A 27951-nucleotide genomic window follows, 5' to 3' on the forward strand; every position below is an offset into this window, starting at 1 on the left:
CTGAAAACGTTGATGACAAATTAATAATAAACAAATCCTTCACCATACCTCTATTTTTTGTAGCATCACTGGCCATAAATATGCATAATAGGGTACATAGCCCAGAGTCTACATTGCTATTCAGCAGGAACCTGCCATATAACCATAGTCTTAAATTCCATTTGTGTCCAAAATGATCTACCAGCTCACAGTCAGCACTGAATTTACACAATCCTCTTTATATGAAAAATTTCAAAGACTCTGTCCTTCAAATGAAACTAATTCACATTAACTTCATGCAACATGAATACAGTCCTCTTATCAAAAACAGGATTCACATATACAGCTTACAAACTTGATTTATATCCAAGTCTCAAACGATTCAAGGTTAACCAATTAAATCAACTTACCTTTCTCTATTTCTATGACATTCAGGTCAAGTAGTTTTCTGGCCTCCAAATAAAATGGTTAGGTTCCAATGGTTCCAATTATAACAGAATTAGAGCTAACACATCAGTGCAATACTGAGGAAATGGTACATTGTCATGAGTACTATCAGCCACATGGTAGCATAGAATTCAATTCCTACCACTATCAGCACATTCTTCCCATGACCGCATAGGTTTCTTCCACGTGCTCCAGTTTCATCTCACATTCCGAAGGCATATGGGTTAGGGTTAACTAGTTAAATAGAAATCCTACAAAAAGTAGTGGATACAGCCATCAACAGTAAAGCCCTCCCCACCACTGAGCACTTCTGCAAGGAGCACTATCACAGGAAAGCAGCATCCATCATCGAGGACCTTCAACATCCAGGCCATGCACCCTTCTTGCTGCTGCCATCAGAAAGGAGTCATTACCCCTCAACCATCAGGCTCCTGAACCCGAATGGACAACTTCACTTACCCTTACGCTGAATTGATTCCACAACCAATGAGTTCACTTTCAAGTACTCTACAACTCATGTTCTCAATATTATTTACTTATTTATTTTGTATTTGCACAATTTGTTGTCTTTTTCACATTGGTTGTTTGCCCGTCTTTACTGTGTGCAGCTCTTCATCGATTCTATTGTGTTTCTTTGTATTTACTAAGAATGCCTGCAAGAAAATGAATCTCAAAATAATAAATGGTGACATACATTTACTTTGAGATTTAAACTTTGTGGAATGGTGCCAGAAGCACGGTGTTGGATTTTGGTGTTTAAATCTAAGTTTCTTTTAGAAGTCAGGAATGAGGCACAAAACTTGTTGCTTCATTATTGTTTATTAAGAGTTGATAGAACAGAGGAAACTGAACAGACAGTGACAGGGAAAGCTACAATTCAAGAACACGAATAAAAATATTACGCCTAGCACAAAACCACTATTTTATACCCATAGAGATAATGAAAATTCCATTCAAATCTATAATAATCCAATCAGAAAGTAAGTCAATACTGCAGTAAACAGTTAACCAATGAGAAAAACAGATTCACTCAATTCAGAGCTTCCAGAATTATACGTTGTATAACCACTAGAGGCATATTAAACTGTTTTGCATAGATAGAAGCAGATCATTGTTAAACTGCAAAGAATATGCCAATTAAACAGTAAGATCCATCATTCTCCTCCTTTGATTCTGAATCACATGTTTAGAATCATTACATCTAAAAATTCATTAGCAGAAAAACTTGTGGTATCTACATTACTGTAAAACAATCAAAAGACTACTTAGGTTACAAAGTTCAAAGGGCATAAATTCTTCAAAGTATTCAGAAGATTATTTCGTGGTTAGGCAGATTACTAGGCGCACTTATGCACGTTTGAACTGTTCTGTTAATGATCTCCTTTAAACAACTAAAGAAGATGTAAATTATGATAAGGCATACCAGTATGAATATTGTGACTCATAATAGAACATAGAATATAGGTATCTACAGCTCATTACGGGCCCTTTGGCCCACAATGTTGTGCCAAACATGTAACCTACTCTAGAAACTGCTTAGAGTTACCCTACCGCATAGCCCTCTATTTTTCTAAGCTCCATGTACCTATCTAAGAGTCTCTTAAAAGACCTTATGGTATCCACCTCCACCATTATCTCTGGCACTGCATTCCACACACCCACCACTCTCTCTGTGAAAAACTTACTCCTGAGATCGCTTTTGTATCTACTCCCAAGCACCTTAAAACCATGTACCCTCATGTTAGCCGTTTTAGCCCTGAGAAAAAGCCTCTGGCTATCCACATGATCAATGCCTCGCATCATCTTATACACCTCTATCAGGTCACCTCTCATCCTCCGTTATTCTAAGGAGAGAAGGCCAAGTTTACTCAACCTATTCTCATAAGGCACACTCTCCAATCGAGGCACCATCCTTGTAAACCTTTTCTGCACTCATTCTATAATATCCACATCCTTCCAGTAGTGAAGTGACCAGAACTGACCACAATACTCCAAGTGGGGTCTGAGCAAGGTCTTACATTACCTCACAGCTCTTGAACTCAATCCCACAGGTGATGAATGCCAACACACCATACTCCTTAACACTGTTAACCTGCGCAGCAGCTTTGAGTATCGCATGGACATGGACCCCAAGATTTCTCTGATCCTCCACACTGCCATTAATACTATATTCGGTCTTCAAATTTGACCTATCAAAATGAACCAGTTCACACTTATCTAGGTTGAACTCTATCTGCCACATCTCAACCCAGTTCTGCATCCTATTGATGTCCCGCTGTAACCTCTGACAGCCCTCCACATTATCCACAACACCCCCAATCTTTGAGTCATCAACAAACTTACTAACCTACCCTTCTACTTCTTCATCCAGGTCATTTATAAAAATCACAAAGAGGAGGGGTCTTAGAACAGATGCTGTGGAACACCACTGGTCACCGACCTCCATGCAGAATACCAACCATCTACAACCATCCTTTGCCTTCTGTGGGCGAGCCAATTCTGGATCCACAAAGCAAGTTTCCGTGGAACCCATGCCTCCTTACTTTCTGCATGGGGAACCTTATCAAATGCCTTACTGAAATCCATATACACTACATCCACTGCTCTATCTTCAAAGTGTTTTGTTACATCCTCAAAGAATTCACTCAGGCTCATAAGGCATGACCTGCCCTTGACAATGCCATGCTGACTAACCTAATAAGATTATGTTTTTCCAAATGCCCATAAATCCTGCCTCTCAGTATCTTTTCCAACAACCTGCCCACCACTGAAGTAAGACTCACTGGTCTATAATTTCCTGGGTTATCTCTACTCCCTTTCTTGAACAAGAAAACAACATTTGCAACCCTCCAACCCTCAGGTACTTCTCCCGCTCAGATTGATGATGCAAAGATCATTGCCAAAGGCTCAGCAATCTCCTCCTTCGCTTCCCACAGTAGCCCGTGGTATATCTCGTTCAGTCCCAGTGACTTATCTAACTTATGCTTTTCAAAAGCTCCTGCACATTCTCTTTCTTAATGTCTATATGCTCAAATGTTTCAGTCCACTGTAAGTCATCCCCACAATTGCCAAGGTCTTTGTCCCTGGTGAATACTGAAGCAAAGTATTCATTAAGTAACTCCGCTACCTCCTCCAACACCATGCACATATTTCCACTATTGCACTGGATTCTCACACAGCTCATCCTCTTGCTCTTCACATATTTAGAAACATAGAAAACCGACAGCACAATACAGGCCCTTCGGCCCACAAAGTTGTGCTGAACATGTCCCTATCTTAGAAATTACTAAGGTTACCCATAGCCCTCTATATTTCTAAGCTCCAAGTACCTAATAAAGTCTCTTAATAGACCCTATCGTATCCGCCACGTAAAGCAGAGGTCGATAGTTTCCGGAATAGTCAGGGTGTCAAAGGTTCCAGAGAGAAGGCTGGAGAATAGGGTCGAGAGGGACAATAAATTAGCCATTCCAAAGGGACTGTTCTCCGAGTAACTCTTGCCCCTAATTGAGTTTCCCCCACCCCAAAAATCACAAGAGTCAGTCCCATATAAACGGTGACTCTTTGGTTCTCGCATCTCCTTCAGACAACCCTGGTCAGGTGACACAGTGATCCAGTGCTCCAGTTGCAGTCTGCTCAACACTGGAGAATCTAAATCCACATTCAGCTTCGAAGAACACTTCCCTTTGCTTCACCAGGATGATGCAGAGCTGCCAGTTACCTGCCATCCCACCCCTACCTGTTTCACATCTCCCAGCATGATTTAGTTCTTTTGTCAAAATTTGCTGGTTCTGGGCAGGGGATCTCACATTCAGGTTTAGATTCAGTTTATTGTCATTCAACCGCACACACGTACACTGCCAAAAGTAACAACGTTCCTCCGGACCAATGTGCACAACACAGTACATATAGCTCACACACTCCATACACACGTACACCATCAAATGTAACAACATTCCTCTGGACCAAGGTGCACAGCACAGTACATACAACTGACACTCAGTATTAGCACTAAATAAGGTGTATTTATGATACAAGTTAGAAAGCGAACAGTATAATGCTATTGATGCTTCATATGTGATGAGGCCTGGACGGTGGCAGGGAGTTCAATGGTCTCACAGCCTGGGGCAAGAAGCTATTTTCCCATCCTAACAGATGCTGCAAATACCCACCAGGTTGGGCAGCATCTCCAGAGGAGGGGTTTGCAGGGTTGGTTACCTCTTGTGATAGACAGCATTATCCTGGGCATTGACTATGTTTCTCTTTCCACTGATGATGCCCTACCAGCAGGTTATCTCCAGTGTTGTCTCCACAGATCAGCTTCCATGATCGAGCCCCCAGACCCACGAGGAGAGGCACAGCAGTGTAGCAGTTAGTGTAACGCTATTACAGCACCAGCAGCACAGGTTCAATTCCTGCCACTGTCCCTCTGGAGCTTGTACATTCTCTCTGTGACCATGTGGGCTTTGTCTTGGTGCCTCAGTTTCCTCCCACATTTCAAAGATGTACGAGTTAGGGTTAGTGAATTGTGGACATACTATGTTGGTGCCAGAAAGATAACGATGCTTGCGATCTGCCCCCAGCACACCTTCAGACTGTTGGTTGTTGACACAAACAATGCATTTCACTGTATGTTCCAATGTACACATGACAAATAAGCTAATGTTTCTTTCTTTTCCTGACTGAAACCAATCTCATCTCCATCCCACGACAGATGTTCCCCTTGTTTCCTCCATTTCCTGCCATTCTCTGCAAGTTTCAATGTGCCATTTGTCTCTTTCCAGGTCTGACCTGAAATATTGACTGTTTCTCCCTCCACAGATGCTGACTGACACACTTTCCATCTGTTTTTGTTTCCGATTTCCGTCGCCTGTATTTCACAACTCAACAGCCACTAGAACAGCGATTCTAGTTGTTCTTGTGTAACCCTCAGTCTCACCAGCTTGCGTTCATCTAGGGGAATCAGACTTCGGCCCCGCCAAACAGGATAATCACGTTTATGGGGATGCTGTGTAATGTACCCCCAGTTACAAACCCACAACACAAAATATGAGACAGTACACCATATGCAATTAAATGATAGCCTTTATGAATCTTAATCTGAAAATAGGGTGAGTAATGAAAATAAACAAAACAAAAAAAGGGCACAAGACAAAGTTCCAGTTCGAGCTCACTCCGTAGTCATCCTTTCACCATCGATCTCCTCCGAACATCGCCAACCTTCAGACCCCAGTCCACTCTGTCCAGTGTTCTACCAGCTTTCTCCACTCGTGCCTTCTCTCCTCATCTCTCCACGAGAAAAGACTGCGAAAATAACATCTTTCCAGATACACAAGACAAAACAACAATCCCCGATTGGCTAACAGTCCTGTTATCTCCAGCAATAACCCAAACATGGCTGCTACAGAGAAACCATTACCTCAGCAGTGAACATTACACAGAAGCCATTACATTCTCTCCCCACCAAATTTAGTCATGTCCTCATAATATTGAGATAATTCATCAACCCTTCCTGCAAAACACAAAGCCCAACCCAGGTACAAAAGGCAGTGGCATAGCTCCCCAAAACAGTAGAGATCACACCCTGTTCCCCAGGCACTACATAGGCCAGCCTATCCATAACCTCCTAATTCTCTGAGACCTCCATACCTCTTCACCTAACTCTTCAGGCTCAGATGCTACTGGAAATACTTCGGGTCTACTTGGCGAATCCTCCCTCGATCTATCATTCATGTCCCCTGCAACTCGGAGTCCCCTGTCCTGTGTTCAGGCCCCGCTTCCTCTCCTTCAGGGTCCTGTTGTAACCCAGGCTGTCCACAGATAGCCCCCCCCCCCCCCCACTTCACCTGACTCAGTGGGAGAAGGGCCAGGAGTCTCTTCCTCAATCAATGGGGAGTTAGTGAAAGGCAGCATGTACCACACATCCAGGTCATCCTCCTCCAAATCACTATACCTCTCAGGGGCGGGGCCTGGCCCAGGCTCTCCTGCTGTGGGCCCTGCAGTCGCCCCACATTTTCACAGAGTCCTCTTACTAGGTGTAGGATCCAAGTTGGGCTCTGCATCTACCTGCACCTCTTGTCCCGGGGGCAGCAGGTGGTATGATGGAGAATCTTGACAGGCCCATTTCCTCCTCTGGTTTCACCCGGAAAACTGGCAGGTTTGGCATGTGAGTCTCCACTACATAGGGTGTGGCCACTCAGCAGTCAGCCAACTTGTGCTTTCCAGGTAAACCCAAATTCCTTATGAGGACTCGGTCTCCCGGCAGGAGCTGGGAGAACCTCACCTTCTGTTCACACCTCCTCTTATTTCCACGATTCTGCTTGGCGGCCACGACCCCAGCCAATTCATAAGCCCTTTTCAGCTCTCTCCTCATATCAGACACATACTTCAGATAAGGCCTTGGTGATAAGTCACTCTCATCAGTCCCAAAACAAAGGTCAATGGGCAAAACTCGCCTCGCGCCCAAACATCAGATAATATGGCAAGTACCTAGTAGATTCATTTTGTGTACAGTTGTAACAATGAACCAGATGCCCGATATGTTGACTCCACCTGCTCTTCTTGCAGGTCTCCAGGGTCCCCAGCATGTCTAGCAAGGTCCTATTAAACCTCTCAGGCTGGGGATCACCCTGTGGATGACAGGGCATGGTCCTCAACTTCTCAACTCCAAGCATGCCCAGTAACTCATAAATGAGTCTGCTCTCAAAGTCCTGGCCCTGGTCACTATGTATCCGCCTGGGAAGGCCATAATGAACGAAATACTTCTCCCATAACACCTTTGCCACCGTAGTCACCCTCTGGTCCTTGGCAGGAAAAGTCTGAGCATTTCTGGCATAGTGGTCTGTGATGACTAAGACATTCGCTGTGTTGCTGGCATCGGGTTCTATGGACAGGAAATCCATACACTGTAGAATGCCATGGGGTTTTCCTTAATCCTGCTCACCAAGGCCTTCTCATGGCCGCTTCAAGCTCTCCTAATTTCAGTCTTAAGCTCCTTCCTGGCACCCTTGCAAATTTTCTGGAATTATATCAGTACCTAGTTTCTTGAACCTTTCATAAGCTGTTCTTTTCTTCTTAACGAGATTTTCCACATCCTTTGTACACCATTGTTGTTTAACCCTATCATCCTTTCCCTGCCTCAATGGAACATGCCTATGCAGAACGCCATGCAAATGTTCCCTGAATATTTGCCATATTTCTGCTGTGCATTTCCCTGAGAACAACTGCTCCGAATTTATGTTCCCAAGTTCCTGCCTAATAGCATCAAATTTCCCCCTACCCCAATTAAATGTTTTCCCAAATTATCTGTTCCTATCCCTCTCCAGCACTATAGTAAAGGAGATAGAGCTGTGATCACTACATCCAGAATGCTCTCCGACTGCGAGATCTGACAACTGACCAGGTTCATATCCCAATACCAGATCGAGTACAGCTTCTCCTCTAGCTGGCTTATCTTTATATTACATCAGGAAACCTTCCTGAACACACATTACAAACTCCACCCCATCTAAACTCCTTGCTCTAAGTAGATGCCAGTCAACATTAGGAGAGTTAAAATCTCCCATCACAACAGCCCTATTATTATTGCACTGTTCCAGAATCTGCCCTTCGATGTCCCTGTTACTACTGAGGGAGTCTATAAAAAACACCAAGTGGAGTTATTGTCCCCTTCTTGTTTCTGACTTCCTCCCATCCTGACTCAGTAGATAACCCCTCCATGACTTCCTCCTTTTCTGCAGCTATGACACTACCCCTGATTAGCACTGCTACACCCCCACCTCTTTTGCCTCCCTCCCTGTTCTTTTTGAAACATCTAAATCCTGGCACACTCAGCAGCCATTCCTGCCCAGACATCAAAGTCTCTGTAATGGCCACAACATCATAGTTCCACGTTATTGATCCACACTCTAAGTTCATCCGACTTGTTTATGATACTCCTTGCATTAAAACACACATCTCAAACCAACAGGCTGAGTGCATCTTTGGTCTTTCATCTGCCTATCCTTTCCTCACAAACTCCCTACAAGCTATCTCTACTTGTACGCCAACTGCCCCATCCTCTGCCTCTTCATTTTGGTTCCCAAACCCCGCAAATCTAATTTAAACCCTCCCCAATAGCATTAGCAAACCTCCCTGTCAGGATGTTGGTCCTCCTCAGATTCAACTGCATCCCATCCTTTTTGTACAGGTTACACCTGCCAGAAGAGGTTCCAATGATCCAGAGATCTGATTTGCTGCCCCCTGCTCGAATCCTTCAGCCACACATTTATCCACCACCTCATTCTATTCCTATACTCACTGTCGCGTGGACAGGCAGCAATCCTGAGATTACTATCCTTAACGTTCTGCTTCTCAGCTTCCTTCCTAACATACCTCGCCTAGGCCTGTCCTCGCCGAAGCCCCGTTGAGCCAAAGCCCTACCACTCTGACTCACGCTTCTTCGACGACCATTCCGCTAGGCAGTGTCTCCCTTTTATCCCGGAACTTTCTCAGCGGTCTTGTGCAATGACAAGCTACTGTGTCTGTGCACTTCTCCCAATTGAATCTCCCACTGAAAGAAACTCGTCGCTTTTTAAATCCTCTCAGCAGCCTTGCGTGATTACGAGCTAATACATCTGCGCACTTCTCCCAATAGAATAATATTGAGAAACCCCTGATTCCAAATCTTAATGAATTTAATCAAAGAAATCCCATACATCCAATTGATGCACTTAGCTGATTTTTATGAATATGATCAGCCAAATTAGTTAGGTCTTCAGACTCATCAGATATGTAAGTATACTCCTTGCCTGTAACTGTACATTTTCTCCACCCCCTTAACTTCTAAGAGAAGATCTTAATACCATACAATTTTGATGAAGCATGCTATGCAAGGCAATCATTTCTGTTGTTATCTTTCCCGAAGCCTCAGCAACATCATTGCTTACTTTCTCAGGCTGCAGCAACATGTTTAATCTCTTATACTCCTTGCAACATAGAAAGGGAATAAAATTGATGCAAAACAATCTCCTTCTGAAATGCTTCGTTTACTCTAGACTCAGGAGATAAAAGCAAGGTGTGCATGTGTCTCATGGCAGGAAAACCATATCCTAAATTAACAAGATCCTAACCAATTACGTGGAAGAGAGGTGTACTCTTTCAGCACATAAAGTACATATTGTTCAATGAACTTAGACTATTTCTTATTACTTGACAGGAGCTTTGAAGTGTAACATTTCTGATCATCAATTATACAAGCATACATTTGAGTCATCTCAACTAGCACATTATGAGTGTGGAAACTGGCAAAAATATAACAAATAATATTAGAATAAACTTCATGAAGTTCAGTAACTGTCGACTTGCTTGAAATCTTCTGGCTGATTAGTGATTTGTTCACTGTAGCCCAGCAGGGTACGCAATGTGACAGAGGTTACACAGCACTTATTGTCCTTGTCAGATTCCACTTTAGCTCACTTGCACTGGCTGATGTGTATCCAGTTAACTTTTATCTTCTACTTTCACCACTGAATTGGTAATTAACAGCATGATAATGATTTTCCCATCCAGCTCCCAGTGGTTCCTTATCAGGACCTACTCGCCAGGAATCAAGCCGTGTCCTCTTTCTGCTGGGTCTTCCCAAGTTGCAGAAAACTGTTGAGAAGCAGACTGGCCAGCTTGGGTTAATTTCACACAATAGTTAACTGAACTGTCCACCAAAATGTATCAGCCTCTCTGAGATTGAGGGCTCTCAACTATGATTAGGATGTCCTGTTCCCAAATCGAGTTACCTTGTTTGGGATTACACTGTTGTTACATAAAAACCTGTAAACCACCGTATGCCTCCTCCTGATACTTGGTCAATCATTATTTGATGGTTCCATTCATTCAATTTGTCCTGATCAGTGTAGATATTAGCTCATCTTCCTTCTGCCAAATTACGAGGCTTCAATCGAAGTTTTCAGTTCTGCCTGTTCTGGCGGTACCAGGAGGTATACTTCCTAATGCCAGAATTTCAGTTCCAGAAACAGCCATTTGAATTCCTTTCTCAATCATTGAGGAGCCATCACCTTTGGCAGAATAATAAGAACATGTTCTTGAATTAAAACTACTTTCATGTGTTTCTCATTGACATGCAGGGTAAATGATTTACCTGCATCAAGATTCTGATGCAGCTAATTGACACCTTTAAAGTTTGAAAGACTTTCAGCTGTTCCTCATTGAGTCACAAGGTTGTCAGAGTACTTATTGTCCTTCTGCAAATTATTGAGTGATTGAGCATTAGTCAATGGATTTACCACTAGCTTGTCAATACATTCATTAATGATTGTTTCATCTTCAGTCCTGTGTCTCCTCATTCCCTTGGTCTTTATTGAGTCTGGTGCATGACAAGGTGGTTAAGGCGTCGGTCTAGTGATCTGAAGGTCGTTAGTTCGAGCCTCAGCTGAGGCAGCGCGTTGTGTCCTTGAGCAAGGCACTTAACCACACATTGCTTTGCGACGACACCGGTACCAAGTTCGATGGGTCCTATTGCCCTTCCCTTGGACAACATCGGTGGCATGGAGAGGGGAGACTTGCAGCATGGGCAACTGCATACATCATACTGCAGACATCCATACATCATCAAAAATCAATGGACAGCCAAAGGAAAGAAGGAAGTTCTTTATTGGAGCAAGCTGTGCTCCAAGACATAGCTGTCAATCTTATCTAACTTGAATCGCATTGTAGAGTCCATGTCATGTCCATCCTGTAATCTGAGTTCAGATGGTGTCGGTGACTGTCCGATGTAGGCTATAACTCTCCAGGGTTCGGATGGTGGCACCATATAGGAAGACAGTTCAATGTGAGCTGTAATTGGTTGACCTCGAGACTCCTCAGGATAGTTCAGTCATTCCACACAGACATGAAGGGCATCGTTCAGTTTGACGGCTCTTCTTCGGAGGCCTTCAACATCCGCAGCGGTGTGAAGCAGGACTGTGTGCTTGCTCCCACCTTGTTCGGCATCTTCTTCACAGCCACGCTGAAGCATGCCTTTGGAACATCAGCTGATGTTATCTATCTCCACACCAGATCGGACGGGAGGCTGTTCAGTCTGTCCTGGCTGAGGGTGAAAACCAAGGTTTGTGAAGTACTCATCAGGGACATGGTGTTTGCAGACGACATGGCACTGGCAACACACTCTGAAGAGCAACTGCAACGCCTCGTGGACAGCTTCTCAAGAGCCTGTCAGGACTTCAGCTTGACCATCAGCCTGAAGAAGACCAACGTGTTGGGCCAAGGCATTGAGCACCCCCCTAGCATTACCATCAACAACTACGAGCTGGAGGTAGTTCACCATGGCTCCACCATCACGGACAGTCTCTCCTTAGACCCCGAGATCAACAGACGGATCGGCCGAGCAGCCTCAACATTCACCAAGCTGACAAAGAGTCTGGGAGAACAGAAAGCTGACGATGCACAGCAAGGTTGCAGTCTACAGGGCCTGCATCCTCAGCACACTGCTTTATGGCAGCGAGACCTGCAGCCTCTACTCCAGACAAGAGCGGTGTCTCAACGCCTTCCACCTTCGCAGCCTGAAACACATCCTGGACATCAAGTGGACTGACCGAGTCACCAACAATGAGGTCCTGGCCCGTGCCCAGATACCAAGCCTCTTCACCCTGCTCCAACAACACCGTCTCCGCTGGCTGGGCCAGGGTACACCACACGTCAGACGGGAGGATCCCGAAAGACCTGCTGTACGGGGAACTGGCCTCCGGCAAGAGAGCACAAGGGCGGCCCATCTGCGTTTCAAAGATGTCTGCAAGAGAGACATGAAGTCACTGAATATGACCATCGAGAGGTGGGAGGACATTGCAAGCGACTGCTCTCACTGGAGGCTGAAACTGCGCAGAGTTCGAAAAAGAGGAGAAGAGAAGCTGAGGCTTGCTGCCGAAGAAAAGTGCACTCGCCGAAAAAACAGCAGCAAGACAACACTGGAGGTCAGCACCTTCAGGTGCAGTCGCTGCAGCCGAGACTGTCACTCCCGGGTGGGCCTCTACAGCCACAACAGATGCTGCTGTACCAACACAGACTGAAGCAAGACTTTCCAGGCGCAGGTCCATGGTCTCGCGAGACTAACAGATGCCACAGTTCAATTAGTGCAAAGATTTGCTCTTCAGAGTTTTTACTGTCTCTATCATGCTGTTTTTGTAGCTTAAATCACAAGTTTCATGTTTCTTTCGATTAGTAAAAGGCTTTACTCACTTCCAACTGTTTCAATCACTTACATGTTCAATCAAATTGACAACACGGCTTTATCTCTAAATCAATAGCAGCCTTTTTTTCCCCCAAATACATGCCTTTTTTTCTTAATAAAGTCTATTCAGTTATATAAAGAATAAAATGGAGATGAGAGTTGATATTGGACCACTGGAAAATGATGCTGGTGAGGTAGTAATGAGGGACAAAGAAATGGCAGATAAACTTCAGTCTTCACTGTGGAAGATATTAGCTGCATGCCAGAAGTCCGTGAACGGCAGGGAGTAGGAGTGAGTGCCATTGCTATTACAAAGGAAAAAGTACTAGGCAAACCGAAAGGTCTGGACCAGACAGACTGATGATCTTTCAAGAATTACTTGATCCTGGATGACTGGAAAATTGCAAATGTCACCCACTCTTTCAGAAGAGAGGAAGGCAGTTATTGGGAGAGTGTTGGAATCCATCATTAAGGATGGGGTTTCAGGGTACTTGGAGATTAATGATAAACTGAGTCAAAGTCAGCATGGCTTCTGTAAAGGGAAATCTTGCCTGACAAATTTGTTAGAATTCTTTGAAGTAGTAACAAGCAGGGCGGACAAAAGAGAGGCAGTCAATGTCATTTACTTAAGATTTTCATAATGCATTGGATAAGGTGCCTCACATAAAATCCTGTGGTGTTACTGGAAATATACTAGTACAGATAGAGGAATGCCTGATAGGCAGGAGGCAGCGAGTGGGAATAAAAGGGGCCTTTTCTGGTTGGCTGCCAGAACTTTGCCATTGTCTTGATGTACTTTAATCACTTTAACCGCGTTCTCAAAATATTAATAGATAATCAAATACCAAACAGATCACAACCAAATAGGTTGATTCAACAACCGTTGATTCATCCAGCAACCAAATAGATCACGAGAAAACAGATTGCACAACCACTATTTTCACCAGGTACCAAAAACAGATCACTATGCAACCAAATAGTTAGGACCAAATAGATTGTAACCAAAATTTTCACTGATGTTTCTCTATTAAATAGCAATGCAGCAGTCCTCAGTTCTGATTTCCATCTGATATTCAAAACCCGAACTTCTTTTTTCCCCTCAGACACCTGAAGAAGAGGAAGTTCTTACTCCTTTTGTTGTGTGCTAAAAATTTCCCTTTTTTGTCTTCAAGCATAACAAATTTTTAACTTCAGAATATCCTACCAACTCCACCTAAATTGTTGGATTCTGGTGTTTAAATCCAAGTCTCTTTTAGAAGTCGGGAACAAGGCACAAAACTTGTTCCTTCACGGTTGTTTTGTTAAGAGTTGATAGAACAGAGGAAACGGAGTGGACAGTGACAGGGAAAGTTACAATTCAAGAATAAAGACGAGGAAAATTCCATTCTACTTCATGACAATAATCCAATTAGAAAGTTCTTAGTCAATACCGCAGTAAAAAGTTAACCAATGACAAAAACACTTATTCACTCAATGCAGAGCTTCCAGAGATTTCCAGAATTCCAAACAAGAAATTCTGCAGATGCTGGAAAGCCAAAGCAACACACACAATATGCTGGAGCAATTCAGCCTGACCTGCTGAGTTCTTCCAAGCATTTTGTGTATGTGGCTTTCCAGAATTATACTTTGTGTAGCCACAAGAGATATATTAAACCTATGCGTGTAATGATTACAAGCAAAGAAAATGACAAACAGTCGGATCCAACAATGGCAACTTTGTGGGCTGGCCTCAGCACATCCCTGGACTGTGTTGGTCATTAACGCAAACAACTCATTTCACTGAACGTTTCAATGTACATGTGACAAACAAGGACAACATTTTACTGTTTAAATCAAGACCTGTCCTATCAGATAAACATGGTAGCCACACTTTTGAAAAACAAGGAAATCTTCCTAATATGCTACTCAATATTTTTAAACCCATTGGCATAAATTTTCTAGAAACTTAACAACAAAAAAGTGGAGAAATGAGGCCTATTAAGTACAAAAATGGTAAATTGTACCTGGATGCTGAGACTACCAATAAGGTACTAAAAGATTCTTTGTGTCTGTCTTCATCAATACAAAGGGTGCTGAAAGGGTACAAATTAAGAGTGAAGCAGGTGAGGTCTCAGCAGACTGGCAAAGAGCTAATGGTGTTCCATAATGCAAGAATGGAATAATCCTGGAACTGGTGATTCTCATGTTAGAGGGAGGGCAGTTACTAGAGAGGATTCCCAGGGATTGGATTTATGAGCAATTGGAAAACAATAGCCTAATTCGGAACACTCACTATGACTTTGAATGGGACAAGTCATCGCTTCCTAACATGACTTTTTCGCGGAGGTGATCAAGGTTCAAGGATCAGAGTTGTGGATGTCCTCGACATGGATTTTAGGAAGGTGCCTGAAAGGGTTCATCGTGGAAGGCTCATCCATTAAAATGCATGAGATCTACAGCGAACTGACCATTTGGATTCAGAGTTGGCTTGCCGCAATAGAGATGATAGTGATGTATGGGGCTTATTGTGGTTGGAAATCCATGACTGGTGATTCACTGCAGGGATCCATACTGGGACCCTCTGCTGTTCACAATTTACATAAATGATTTGGATGAAAACATAGATGAGTAGGTTAGAAAGCTTGCAGACGGTACAAAGATTGGTGATGTAGTGGATAATGTAAAAGACTGACAAAGGACACAGCAAGACACAGATCAGTTGCAGATATGGGCCAAGAAATGACAGATGGAGTTTAACCCAGCCAAATTTGAAGTGCTGCACTTTGGGAGATCAAGCATGTACTGTTTGCCAAGACCCTTAACAGTGTTGACGTGCAGAGGAACCTTAGGATTCAAGTCCATAGCTCCCTGAAAGTGACTTACACAGACTGATGGAATGGTAAAGCAGCCATATGGTATATTCGCCATTAATTGTCAAAGAATTGAGTTCAAGAAACATACAAACATTGAAAACCTACAGCACAATACAGGGCCTTTGGGCCACAAAGCTGTGCTGAACATGTTCTTAACTGAGAAATTACCTAGGGTTACCCACAGCCCTCTATTTTTCTGAGCTCCATATACTTGTCCTGGAGTCTCTTAAAAGACCTTATCGTATCCGCCTCCACCACCGTCGCTGGCAGCCCATTCCACGCACTCACCACTCTCTGTGTAAAAAACTTACCCCTGATATCTCCTCTGTACCTACTTCCATGTACCTTAAAACTGTGCCCTCTCGTGTTAGCTATTTCAGCCCTGGGAAAAAGCCTCTGACTATCCACATGATCAATGCCTCTCATCATCTTATACACCTCTATCAGGTCACCTCTCATCCCCCGTTGCTCCAAGGAGAAAAGGCCGAGTTCACTCAACCTATTCTCATATGGCATGCTCCCCAATCCAGGCAACATCCTTGTAAATCTCCTCTGCACCCTTTCTATGGCTTCCACATCCTTCCTGTAGTGAGGCGACCAGAAATGAGCACAGTACTCCAAACCGGGTCGGACCAGGGTCCTGGATAGCTGCAACATTACCTCTCGGCTCCTAAATTCCATTCCACGATTGATGAACAATGTCCCACTGTAACCTCTGACAGTCCTCTACACTATCCACAACACCTCCAACCTTTGTGTCATCAGCAAACTTACTAACCCATCCCTCCACTTCCTCATCCAAGTCATTTATAAAAATCATGAAGGGTCCCAGAACAGATCCCTGAGGCACTCCACTGGTGACCGACCTCCATGCAGAATATGACCCGTCTACAACCACACTTTGCCTTCTGTGGGCTAGCCAGTTCTGGATCCACAAAGCAATGTTCCCTTGGATCCCATGCCTCCTTACTTTCTCAATAAGCCTTGCATTGGGTACCTTATCAAATGCCGTGCTGAAGTCCATATACACTACATCTACTGTTCTACCTTCAGAACTGGGTTTAGTCACATCCTCAAAAAAATTCAATCAGGCTCATAAGGCACGACCTGCCCTTGACAAAGCCATGCTGACTACTCCTAATCATATTATACCTCTCCAAATGTTCATAAATCCTGCCTCTCAGGATCTTCTCCATCAACTTACCAACCACAGAGGTAAGACTCACTGGTCTATAATTTCTTGGGCTATCTCTACTCCCTTTCTTGAATAAAGGAACAACATCCACAACCCTCCAATCCTCTGGAACCTCTCCCGTCCCCATTGATGATGCAAAGATCATCGCCAGAGGCTCAGCAATCTCCTCCCTTGCCTCCCACAGTAGTCTGGGGTACACTTCATCCGGTTCCGGCAACTTATCCAACTTGATGCTTTCCAAAAGCTTCAGTACATCCTCTCTCTTAATATCTACATGCTCAAGCTTTTCAGTCTGCTGCAAGTTGTCACTACAATCACTAAGATCCTTTTCCATAGTGAATACTGAAGTATTAAGTACCTCTGCTATTTCCTCTGGTTCCATACACACTTTCCCACTGTCACATTTGATAGGTCCTATTCTTTCACGTCTTATCCTCTTGCTTTTCACACACTTGTAGAATGCCGTGGTTCTTAGTTTCTTTTCCTTAGTTCTGCCCGCCAAGGCCTTCCCATGGCCCCTTCTGGCTCTCCTAATTTCCTTCTTAAGCTCCTTCCTAGTAGCCTTATAATCTTCTAGATCTCTAACATTACCTAGCTCTCTGAACCTTTTGTAGCTTTTCTTTGATTCTTGACTAGATTTATTACAGCCTTTGTACACCACGGTTCCTGTGCTCTACCATAACTTCCCTGTCTCATTGGAACGTACCTATACAGAGCTCTACACAAATAACCCCTGAATTTTTGCCATATTTTTTTCCATACTTTTCCCTGAGAACATCTGTTTCCAATTTAAGCCTCCAATTTCCTGCCTGATAGCCTCATAATTCCCCTAACTCCAATTAAAAACTTTTTTTTTAAAACTTGTCTGTTGCTATCTCTCTCCAATGCTATTGTAAAGGAGATGGAATTATGATCACTATCTCCAAAATGCGCTTCCACTGAGAGATCTGACACCTGACCAGGTTCATTTCCCAATACCAGATCAAGTACTGCCTCTCCTCTTGTAGGGTTATCTACAGATTGTGTCAAGAAACCTTCCTGAACACACCTAACAAACTCCACCCCATCTAAACCCCTGGGCTCTAGGGAGATGCCAATCGATATTTGGCAAATTAAAATCTCCCATCACGGCAACTCTGTTGTTATTACACCTTTCTAGGATCTGTTTTCTTATCTGCTCCTCGATATCCCTGTTACAATTAGGCGGCCTATAAAAAACACCCAGTAAAGTTACTGACCCCTTCCTGTTCCTAACCTCTACCCACAGAGACTCCGCAGACAATCCCTCCATGGCATCCACCTTTTCTGCAGCCGTGACATTATCTCTGATCAACAGTGCCACGCCCCCACCTCTTTTGCCTCTCTCCCTGTCCTTTCTGAAACATCTAAAGCCTGGCACTTGAAGTAACCATTCCTGTCTCTGAGCCATCCAAGTCTCTGTAATGGCCACCACATCATATCTCCCTAAGCTTAGGCACCCTAACTATATATACTGCACATGCCCAAGACTTTTGCACAGTACTGTAGACATGCACATGTAATACCCTGGTTCAGATTTTCATTGCTATGCTTTAGGTATTTCATTTTAGCAGTTCTGTAAGAGCAGTCTGTTCTGCTTTCAGCATATTTGGGTTTGAGCTAAAAATAAGGTGTTGTGATGTTCATGCTTAGGAATGTAGTGACATCCAATCACGATGATGGAACTGGGAGAAGGTTCAAGAGAATGCTGGGTGGAGAGGTTTCTGTGATGGACACTGGTGTGGGTCGAGGTCTTTTTGGCGAGAGCTGGGAGAAGACAGGAGGGAGGATGTCATCCCTGTTGCACAAGGTGCTTGGTGCAGATGAACGGCTTCTGGGAGGAAGGGCCAGAACTCCCGTGCGGGAGCCAATTTGTTCAAGATTAATTTCGAGCGATATTCGGAACGGAAGGTGGTGTGTGCCTTCACACAGACTGTGGGTCCAGCATGTGAGTTAAAGACAACGTCAAGATGAGCTCCAATTTGTGCGCCTGTTTGGACTGGGTTAACTGTAATAGATGCTTTTCAATTTTTTTCTTTTTCTTTTCCTACTAACTGTTCAATAAAGCTGAAATTTGTAAATATACTTTCTTCAGAATTGTATGTGGTGTATGATCTGTTATTTCTTGCTGACGGGTAATTGCAAGCGGGCAGCATTTAACCAGTATTCACTCAGACTGGGGTTCGGGTGGACAAAGCATCCAAACTCCCAGGTTTGATGGGATCTAAGTCCTATCGATCCTAGACGCATGGAGTCTGAGAAAGGTGGTCTTCGCATCACTGAGTCCAGCAGCTGTCAGCAAGGGGGTAACGAGCCACATCTCTAGAAACACCTGGTAAAAAGGGGTTTCACACACAACGGGCCAAATGGCCTCCTACTGCGCTGTAGGCATTCTATGATACATTAATGTTTTTTTATCTTAACGTTGTGTGTGGAGATGAGTTTGACTATACAGCTAACTTGCTTCCTACATTACAAAAGTTCTTAATTGTGCTTTGGAATAGCCTAAGAACACATGAAACTAGGAAGAATAGGTCACCTGGCCGCTCACCATTCAATATGATCATAAATGATCTGCTCCAGGCCTCATACATTCAGTTACAGTTCTCCACACCCTTCAGATACATGAAAAAACTACTCTTTTTTGAATACCTTCAATAATCTATATTTCACACCCAACTGGTCAAAGAATTTCAGAGATTCACAACCCTCTCGAATCAAACCAAGTTCAAAGGAACTATATCAATGCAAGATCTTGCTCTACTTCTCAGCATTACTATTAGCTCCCAATATTTTTAATCAAATAAAATTAATACACATTTGAAAGCAACTAAAAGAAAGCTCAATAACATGGACTACATATTTAGGGAGTGTTTGACCAATTCAACTCCATGATTAATCTAGTTAAGATATCAAGTTATCTTATCTAAATCAGCCAACAATGAAATTCTAACATGTACCCAAAGATACTACTCCATTTTCTACAGCACCTTTGAACACAAATGAGAAATAGCAAATCATTCTAGCACTGCTCTTCTGAAACTGAATAAATATGAACCCTATAGCAAAAGGTCTCATTAACAACACATTTGCATAAATTAGTCTACAAAAAAGGGAAATGGATCAACTCAGGTTGGCAACTTGTTTAACATGGCTGAGTTCATCCCCTTCTGTGCCATATATTCCCTAACAGTCTATTAGAAAGCTAAATAGTTAACAAGTCAATCCTATGTTTTAATTTGCGACAAGTGCATAAAGCACTATTTTACCACTGCAGTTCTGAAAAAATACACTTTTGACAAAAATAAACTGACCAATGTAATTGCTGATAACAAGTATGAAATACAGGAGCGAGTGAGCTGAATCAGTTTATGCCGCTGTCTAAAGAACTGAAAGTGCTCACCTCAAGGAAGTCATCGGTATTCATCTCACAGCACGGCATATCCACAATACGAGCTGCTAATCGGATGCCTTCAGCAGCATGTAACAAACACTGTGAAATAAATAATGGTTAAGTGCTGGAAAACTATCAGGACCACCTAACAGTACCTCCACCCTAATGAGATTATTTTGTCAATATTGCAAGCTATGTAGTAAGCTACTCTTTTCTGAATAAAACGAAATAAACAACTTAACATTCTTTAAAGTCACTAGCTGTTCAAGTCACTGCAATTTATTTTATGGCACTGGAGAACAACTAATCTAAACAATATTTTTGATGCAACATTAAGCAAAGGCCTATTGTGCATAAGTTACTACTATCCCATATACTAAATGTTAAAAAGGAAAACAAAAACAATTGAACTTATGGTAAGCAGGCTTTAATGTTCAATAAAAGAGAAACCCTTTTAAATTTTGTGCAAGTAATATGAAAATTGCTGCAGTCACCATCGAAAGGCAATTAAAATAGTGATGATGATCTTGAAAGTATAAAAGCCTGGTGATCAAGACAAACTAAAATAGCAGGAAACACAAGGGAAGTTGAAAGAAGCTTCTTGATACCTCATGTCACAGAAACTAGAACTAACCACAAGAAGATGTGAAAGGGCCATTAAAAATACCTTTAACAAAATTAGGAAAACCTCTAGGTTTCCAGTATGCTACCAAAGGCTAAAGGGTATTAAGAGAACACTAACCATAACTTTCCAAATGTCTCTGCAACCACAATTTGCTCCATAGCAGCAAACATTAATCCTCCATAGTTTAGTAAAATATGTCCCTATGATTTTGTTCAGCTGATAAAACTGTGTATACCATAACATAAAACTCACTTATTTGGTTTTGCAGTCAACTGTTATTTTAAGTAATCCATTACAATGATGGTAAAAGGCAACTGGCAATTTTTGCAACCAACTGCAGCTCAGTTCAGATCCCTGGATATCACTGTCAAACCACACAGAATTAGAAGCTATAAAAACAAACATCATGGGTGTCACAGCAGAGCAGCAGTTAGTACAACATTTTACAGTGCCAGTGATAGGAGTTCAATTCCTGCAGCTGGCTGAATGGAGTGTGTATGTTCTCCCCATAACCACATGGGTTTTCCCTTGCTTCTCCAGTTTCCTCCCACATTCCAAAGACACATGGGTTAGGGTTATTAAGTTGTGGATGCGGGCTGCCTTAACGCATCTTCAAACTGTGCCTGCCATTGAAGCAAACAATGCACTTCACTGCATATTTTAAGGTTTTGATGTACATGTAACAAAGAAAGCTAATCTTAAATCAGCAACTACGTCATTTTGTATCTCCTACCATTGTGCTATTACTTACTTCTAGTGCAGATTCACAGAGTGGCTTGGTATTTTCTCCCACTAGAATAAACTCTACAGTAACAGTCATCTTGTCTTCATGTTCATGCGTTCCAGTGCGTCGAGTGAACAAAGGAAACGCTCTCGTTAGTGCACATGCTAAGGCAAAAACCTCTGCATATTCACAGACCAACTGAAATAAAAGTTATAACCATAGTAATAAGTTAAAAGCCTTTTGAAAAACAATGTGATACATTATCATATCCAAATTAAGACAGAAATTTATATATTTTTTAGGGTTCAATGCGGGAAAATGCAGAAGATCAGCTTTGAAATGACAGAATGCTGTGGTAGTCAGGTGGTGCTAAAGAGCCTACTACTGCTTCTATTTCTGTTTTTAACCACAAATTAAAAGTTGCATACATCAGAGAAGTTGTTCAATGGTCGAAAAAAAGTTCATACAAGTCAATTAATTGGATTGTTTTTCTGTTTTCTTCCCGTTGCACGAATCTTAAAAGCGTTTTAACAGACTCACTTATCTTTAATGTTTGGGCTTTAATTATTTAATTAAATGTCTTTAATTATTAATATTCAACCTACGAGACTCCATCATGTTTGTCCTCTTTATAACATCAGCTAATACTCTGATATACAATTTAGCAAATAGGCTTTGCCCCAGGTATATAATGTTGAGAAAAAAAGATATTTCAATTGAAAGCAGATGACTTGCAAAACAATGACTCAAGTCTCTAATAATATTAATTTTAAGTTTTGGTAATGAAATGCAAGCAAATATCAGATAATATTATGTCATGTATGCAAACCCCTAACAAATACTTAATAAGCTTAAGAGGAAAATAATTAATAGCGGTTGTATTTTACGTATCCCAGAGCACACCAAAACTACAGATACTATCATCTGCTTCAACAGTATTATTATTCTGTATGAAAAAGCACATTAGTTCCTTCGACGTGATGTTTAGATACAGTTGATTTTCCTGGCAATTTTAGCTTTTTTTTCTTGTCACAGGCAGCACTGAATTTTAGTTGTTGAATTGTCATTGCTACAAAAACAAAACTATTTACATTTTAGTATTAAAAATCAGCATATTTTCCTCAAGAAATATTAAATAGTAGGACATTCCACCCTATGCCTCTACCATTTAGTAAAATCATAGGTGACCTACCACCTCAGAATCATTTTCCCTCCACCTATTCCATATCCTTGATTCCATTAAATATCGTTTTATGGTATTCTTTTCAAGATACCACCAATAGATTTCAGCCAAATATTTAAAGTAATTTTTATGAAGTCAGAAGTGAAATACCATCTCCATACTTTTCCAGTAAGTTCTAGTCACTGTCATCTAATCTGTCAGCTCAACTGTATCAATTCTAATTTTTGCACTAAAATGCTTTTTTGGGAATCTTGTTATACAAAAATTGATCACATTACAACAATAATCATGCCACTAACATATTTCACTGGCTCATAAACCCATTGAGATGTCGTGAAAGGGATGCAAATGTATAACACTAATAAAGGTCTTTTCTTTAATACCACAATCCCACTCAAATAGACAACAGGACATCAACTCAATTGACTTTTTGGGAAGCTGTCACGTAAATAAAGGAAAACTATTTTGTACAGCTTTTTCTGAAAATTTCCATTGCTTTTGAAAATCATGTCAAGTCAGTCGAATAACTGTACAGGTGAATGCGCTTCCCAACGCTGACCCCGTTACAGAAGTTTGGATAATGGAAATTCACCCTTGCTGAATTCACAAATGACCACTAGAAAATAATCTGAGATATAGAATACAAATGCACTCTTACAAAATTTATATGTGAAAAATAAACAAACGACCTTTTCAATTCAAATTTCTTAACACATGCACAGAAGACACATATTACAATTTCAGAAAATTACAATAAGAACCATTTTCTAGGAAGGCAACATCGCCTCCCTCCAAAAAAAATGGGATTGCCCATACAGAAAAAAATTGCCAGTAACTTATCATAAATGATCAGCATTAACTTTAATTAGCCTTTTGAAAATAAACATGAACAATGAGAAAAGAAAATTCACAAATAACAGGATGATGCTTATATAAACGAGGGACAAAAAGATCACTCACCACAATGCACTGGTTGGTTCTTCGAGTCAAGGAACTGCTAATCAATCGTGTGAGAAAGTGAGCTGAAGATGGACTGTTGTGGCGACTGACTTTGGACCGGAGTGCTGCCACCAGAGCATAATTGAGCCAAAGAGAGCAAGTAGCCGTAGGATTTGGATTCAATGTTTTCAGCGCTGTCTGCCAGACCTGAACAACAAACTGAGCATTATTCCAGGGCTTATTTGGCTCTATGCAGAGGAAAATGACATCTAAACTTAGCAAACTCAAAGTAAATTTATTATCAAAGAGAGAGAGTGTGTGTGTGTGTGTGTGTGTGTGTGTGTGTGTGTGTGTGTGTGTGTGTGTGTGTGTGTGTGTGTGTGTGTGTGTGTGTGTGTGTGTGTGTGTGTGTGTGTGTGTGTGTGTGTGTGTGTGTGTGTGTGTGTGTACACGTACGCACGCATCACTATATACAACCCTGAATATGTGGGCATACTCAATAAATCCTTAATAGAATAATAACAATAATAGAATCAAAGAAAGATCATAGCAATTTGGGTGCTCAACCAGTGTGTGAACACAAAAATAATTAATTATAATAATAAATAAATATTGATAACATGAGATGAAGAATCCTTGAAAATAAATCCATAGGTTGTAGGAACATTTCAATGATGGGGCAAGTGAAGTTGAATGAAATTATCCCCTTTGGTTCAAGAGCCTGGTGTTGAGGGGTAATAACTGTTCCTGGACCTGGTGATGCGTGTCCTGACGCTCCTAAACCTTCTTGATGGCAGCAGCAAAAACAGAGCATGACCTGCGTGGTGGGGATTCCCACTTTCCTGCAACAATATTTCATGTAGATGTGCTCAATGGTGAAGAAGGCTTTACCCATGATGGACTGGGCCAAATTCACTGCTTTTTGTAGGGTTTCCCATTCAATGGCCTTGGTGTTTCCATACCAGGCTGTAATACAGCCAGTCAATATACTCTCCACCACTCATCTATTTAAGTTTGTCAACGTTTTGGCTGTCATGCCAAATCTTTGCAAACTCCTAAGGAAGTAGAGGCGCTTATGTGCTGGGCCCAGGACAAGTCCTCCGAAATAATATCACAGAGAAATTTAAAGGTGCTGACCATCTCCGTCTCTGATCCTCTGAGGATAGGATCATGGACCTCTGCTCTCCTCCTCCTGAAGTCAATAAAAGCTCCTTGGTCTTACTAATATTGAGCAAGAGGTTGTTGCCATGGCACCATTCACCCAGGTTTTCAATCTCTTTCCTATATGCTGACTTGTCCACTATTAATTTGATCTACGACAGTGGAGACATCAGCAAACTTGACTATGGCCTTAGTCACACAATCGTAAGTATAAAGTGAATAGAGTAGAGAGCAAAGCACACAGCCTTGTGACGCACCTATGCTGATGGAGATCATGGAGGAGATGCAGTCAGAGTAGAAGATTTCATAATGGATCAATTGCAATCATTGATCTCATTAAGCACATAAATATGGTTTTATTTGAAATTTTATGTTAAACTTAAATCAAAATGTTTTTGGGCTAAGAATTAACAGACCAAACATAGTCTAAATAAATGGTTTCTCTCTTGTTATCCAAGTAAATGAACTATTGCACAGAAAAGGATTCATTTCTGAAGATACGTTGCTTCACTCATTGCCACCACACCAATGAAGGGTGATGGTAGCAGTAATGCCAATGGTGAAAGCAGAGCAATAATCTCAACTCCCACAGGTTAGTTTTCCTTCAATCCCAACTAGGAATGTAGAATTAAGTTACAGAGAAAGTACAGTGCAGGCAGACAATAAGGTACAAGGATATAATCAGGTACAAAACATTTAGAGTCTGTATACATCTGGAGAAGAGAATTCAAAGTATTTACATAAACTATTCTCCCTGGCCTCTTCCATCCATCTTCCTACTGTGTCCCATATTCTGCTCTGGAATAAAAACAGAAATTGCTGGAGATACTTGTTGGGTCAGGCAGCATAAGACCATAAAATATAGGAGCAGAATTAGGCCACTTGGCCCATCGAGTCAGCTCCGCCTTTTCATCCCTCAGCCTCAATCTCCTCATTCTCCCTGTATCCTTTCATGCCCTGACCAATCAAGAATCTATCAACTGCTGCCTTAAATATACCCTGTGACTTTGGCCTTCACAGCTGCCTGTGACAATGAATTTCACAGATTCACCACACTCTGGCTAAAGACTGGACAGAACATGGCATTTGGCAGAAAATGTTCAACATTTTAATTTCTCTGCTCTCCACAATTCTCCTGCTATTTTCTGTTTGTTATCACTGATTTCCAGCATCCACAGTATTTGCTTTTGTACTATATTTATCTTCTGAAGATATACTTTCTAAGCATTCATTGAAGACAGCAAAAACTTAGTGTTGTTTGGAATTAACACTGATCTATAAAATACAACAGCCAATGTCCTAAATCAGGGGTGTCAAACTCATTTTAGGTCACGGGCCGGATTGAGCAAAATGCAGCTTCATGCGGGCCGGATCAGTTGGACGCGTGCGAACACAGCTTTCATTGCCTCCGTTTTTTCAGCCTGCTCTCATGTGTCTCAGTCTCTGCTATAACTACAAAGTGTTTCACTTTACAAATTCCGTTTCTTATGAAGAAGACTGCCGAATAAACACTAAAAACCCTGAAAACCTGGTACCTGAATAAACTCAGCATTAGCCATATCATACGCCATAGGCGCTTCGATTACTGGGGCCAGCTTTAATAGTAATTAGATATTATCTCGCGGGCCAAAGATAATTCCACCATGGGCCGGATTTGGCCCGCGGGCCTTGAGTTTGACATATGTCCTAAATGCTTAAAAAAAATGAGCAAAATGGCAAGATCTTTAAATAGATGTAGGTAAGGACAAGAAATCTGCAGAAGTGGATTTTATATATAATCTAAACATCATTAATACTGAATTGTTCTGATAGCAATGATCTAACATTGTACAACAAAAGGGTCATTTAAAAGTAGCATCCATTTGTCTTAACACAGTAAATCAACTTTCTGGTGTGCACAAATAGTAGAAGTGATGTACAGTCAAAAAATACCTGCAGATTCTAGAAATGTAAAATTAATGCCAGAGTACTAATCAGGTCAGGGGTCACTAACTACAAAACAAATGACCTTAATTGAAAATGATCACATCTATGACCTTTCATCAGGAAGTTCTGTTTGGATGAAAGGTCATTACCTTGAAATGCTGTGTCCTGCTCCATGGATGTGTCTGAACTGACAACTTTTTCAGATTATGAATGGGGCTGATCATTGACAGATAACATGATGGTTGGGTCAGGGGAAGAAAGGAAAGATTACAGTGCCGAAAAGACAAGTGATGGTCAAACGAGGTTCTTCTGTTCAAAGGTATAAATACTTAGCAATGAATCTACCAGTGTCTATAGGGCCAGTTCTAGAACGAATGGATGTAAGTAGTACGTGCAATTAAATATTTCTTTGTAACTGGTTTCAGCAGCCGTAAGGCCCTTCAGGGAAGGAAATTTGCAATCCTTTACCTCGTCTAATTCTAAACACACTAATGTGCCTCCACAGATGAGGGACAATAAACGCTGACATTACTAGTGATAGTGAGAACAAAAACGTTGGCACCAAAACACAAAGTAGATAGACACAAGATCAGGCACAATGCTGGTTTTAACGTAGGAATTCTAGAGCTTTACGTTTTCCCAACAAAGGTGCGGTCACCTATGGTGAGGCAGTATGATTCAGAGCTGAGTACGACGTTAAGAGCACGGGACTGCAGATATACAAGTAGGAGGTAGGGGGAGCATGAAGAGTAATACAGTAATTTAAAAATAAAGGTGCAAACTGAGCATCAGAACATGCTTCAAACAACTCCACTCTCTTTAGTGCTGGGCCACTGCCACCTTAAATATAGGTGCCGGGTCAACAGAGAGCTAGAAGGGCTGAACAGCCTGAACATCTGGCACCATCTTGGACCTCTCGCTACCTCCTGGGTCACCCGGGGCTCCAGCTTCCCCTTCACTTGGTTCCAGGCAAGTTTGTGCAGATTTGGCAGCTGTCCTGCGAACAACACCGCCCTAGAGCATGGGTCGGAGTCCCCGGCGTTGGCTGCAAACGCCAAATGCTCCACCACGACCAATCCGCCACTCCTTCCGCAGACCCTCATCGCCGCTCAGAGACGCGCATGCGCACCGTCCCGGCGTCGGCAGCGACGGGTCCGTCAATGCGTTTGCGCACTTTCTTTTTGTCGGCTGTTTCCTTTCCGTGCATGCGCATTCTCTTAGAGCCGGTACCCGGACCCTGAGACGCGGCTGAGTCCTGAAGCAGGGTCTCGGACCGGACCGTCCGCTCTCAGCT

The 27951-nt window shown here is 42.2% G+C and overlaps 1 protein-coding gene across 1 annotated transcript in view; it reads right to left on the bottom strand.

Annotated features, from left to right (window-relative positions):
* The window catches only part of LOC140728447 (probable aminopeptidase NPEPL1), a 50688-nt gene extending 22910 nt beyond the window's left edge, over positions 1-27778 (bottom strand). The window contains exons 1-4 of the mRNA XM_073047181.1: positions 27581-27778; positions 23592-23777; positions 21476-21646; positions 20109-20198 (exon numbers count right to left, since the gene is read on the bottom strand). Of these exons, the coding sequence (XP_072903282.1) occupies positions 20109-20198; positions 21476-21646; positions 23592-23777; positions 27581-27760 (627 nt within the window). The 5' untranslated portion in view covers positions 27761-27778. The remainder of the gene's footprint in view (positions 1-20108; positions 20199-21475; positions 21647-23591; positions 23778-27580) is intronic.
* Between the last annotated feature and the right edge of the window lie 173 nt (positions 27779-27951).

This window comes from Hemitrygon akajei, chromosome 1, assembly GCF_048418815.1.
Source record: "Hemitrygon akajei chromosome 1, sHemAka1.3, whole genome shotgun sequence".
Classification (NCBI taxonomy): Eukaryota; Metazoa; Chordata; class Chondrichthyes; order Myliobatiformes; family Dasyatidae; genus Hemitrygon; species Hemitrygon akajei.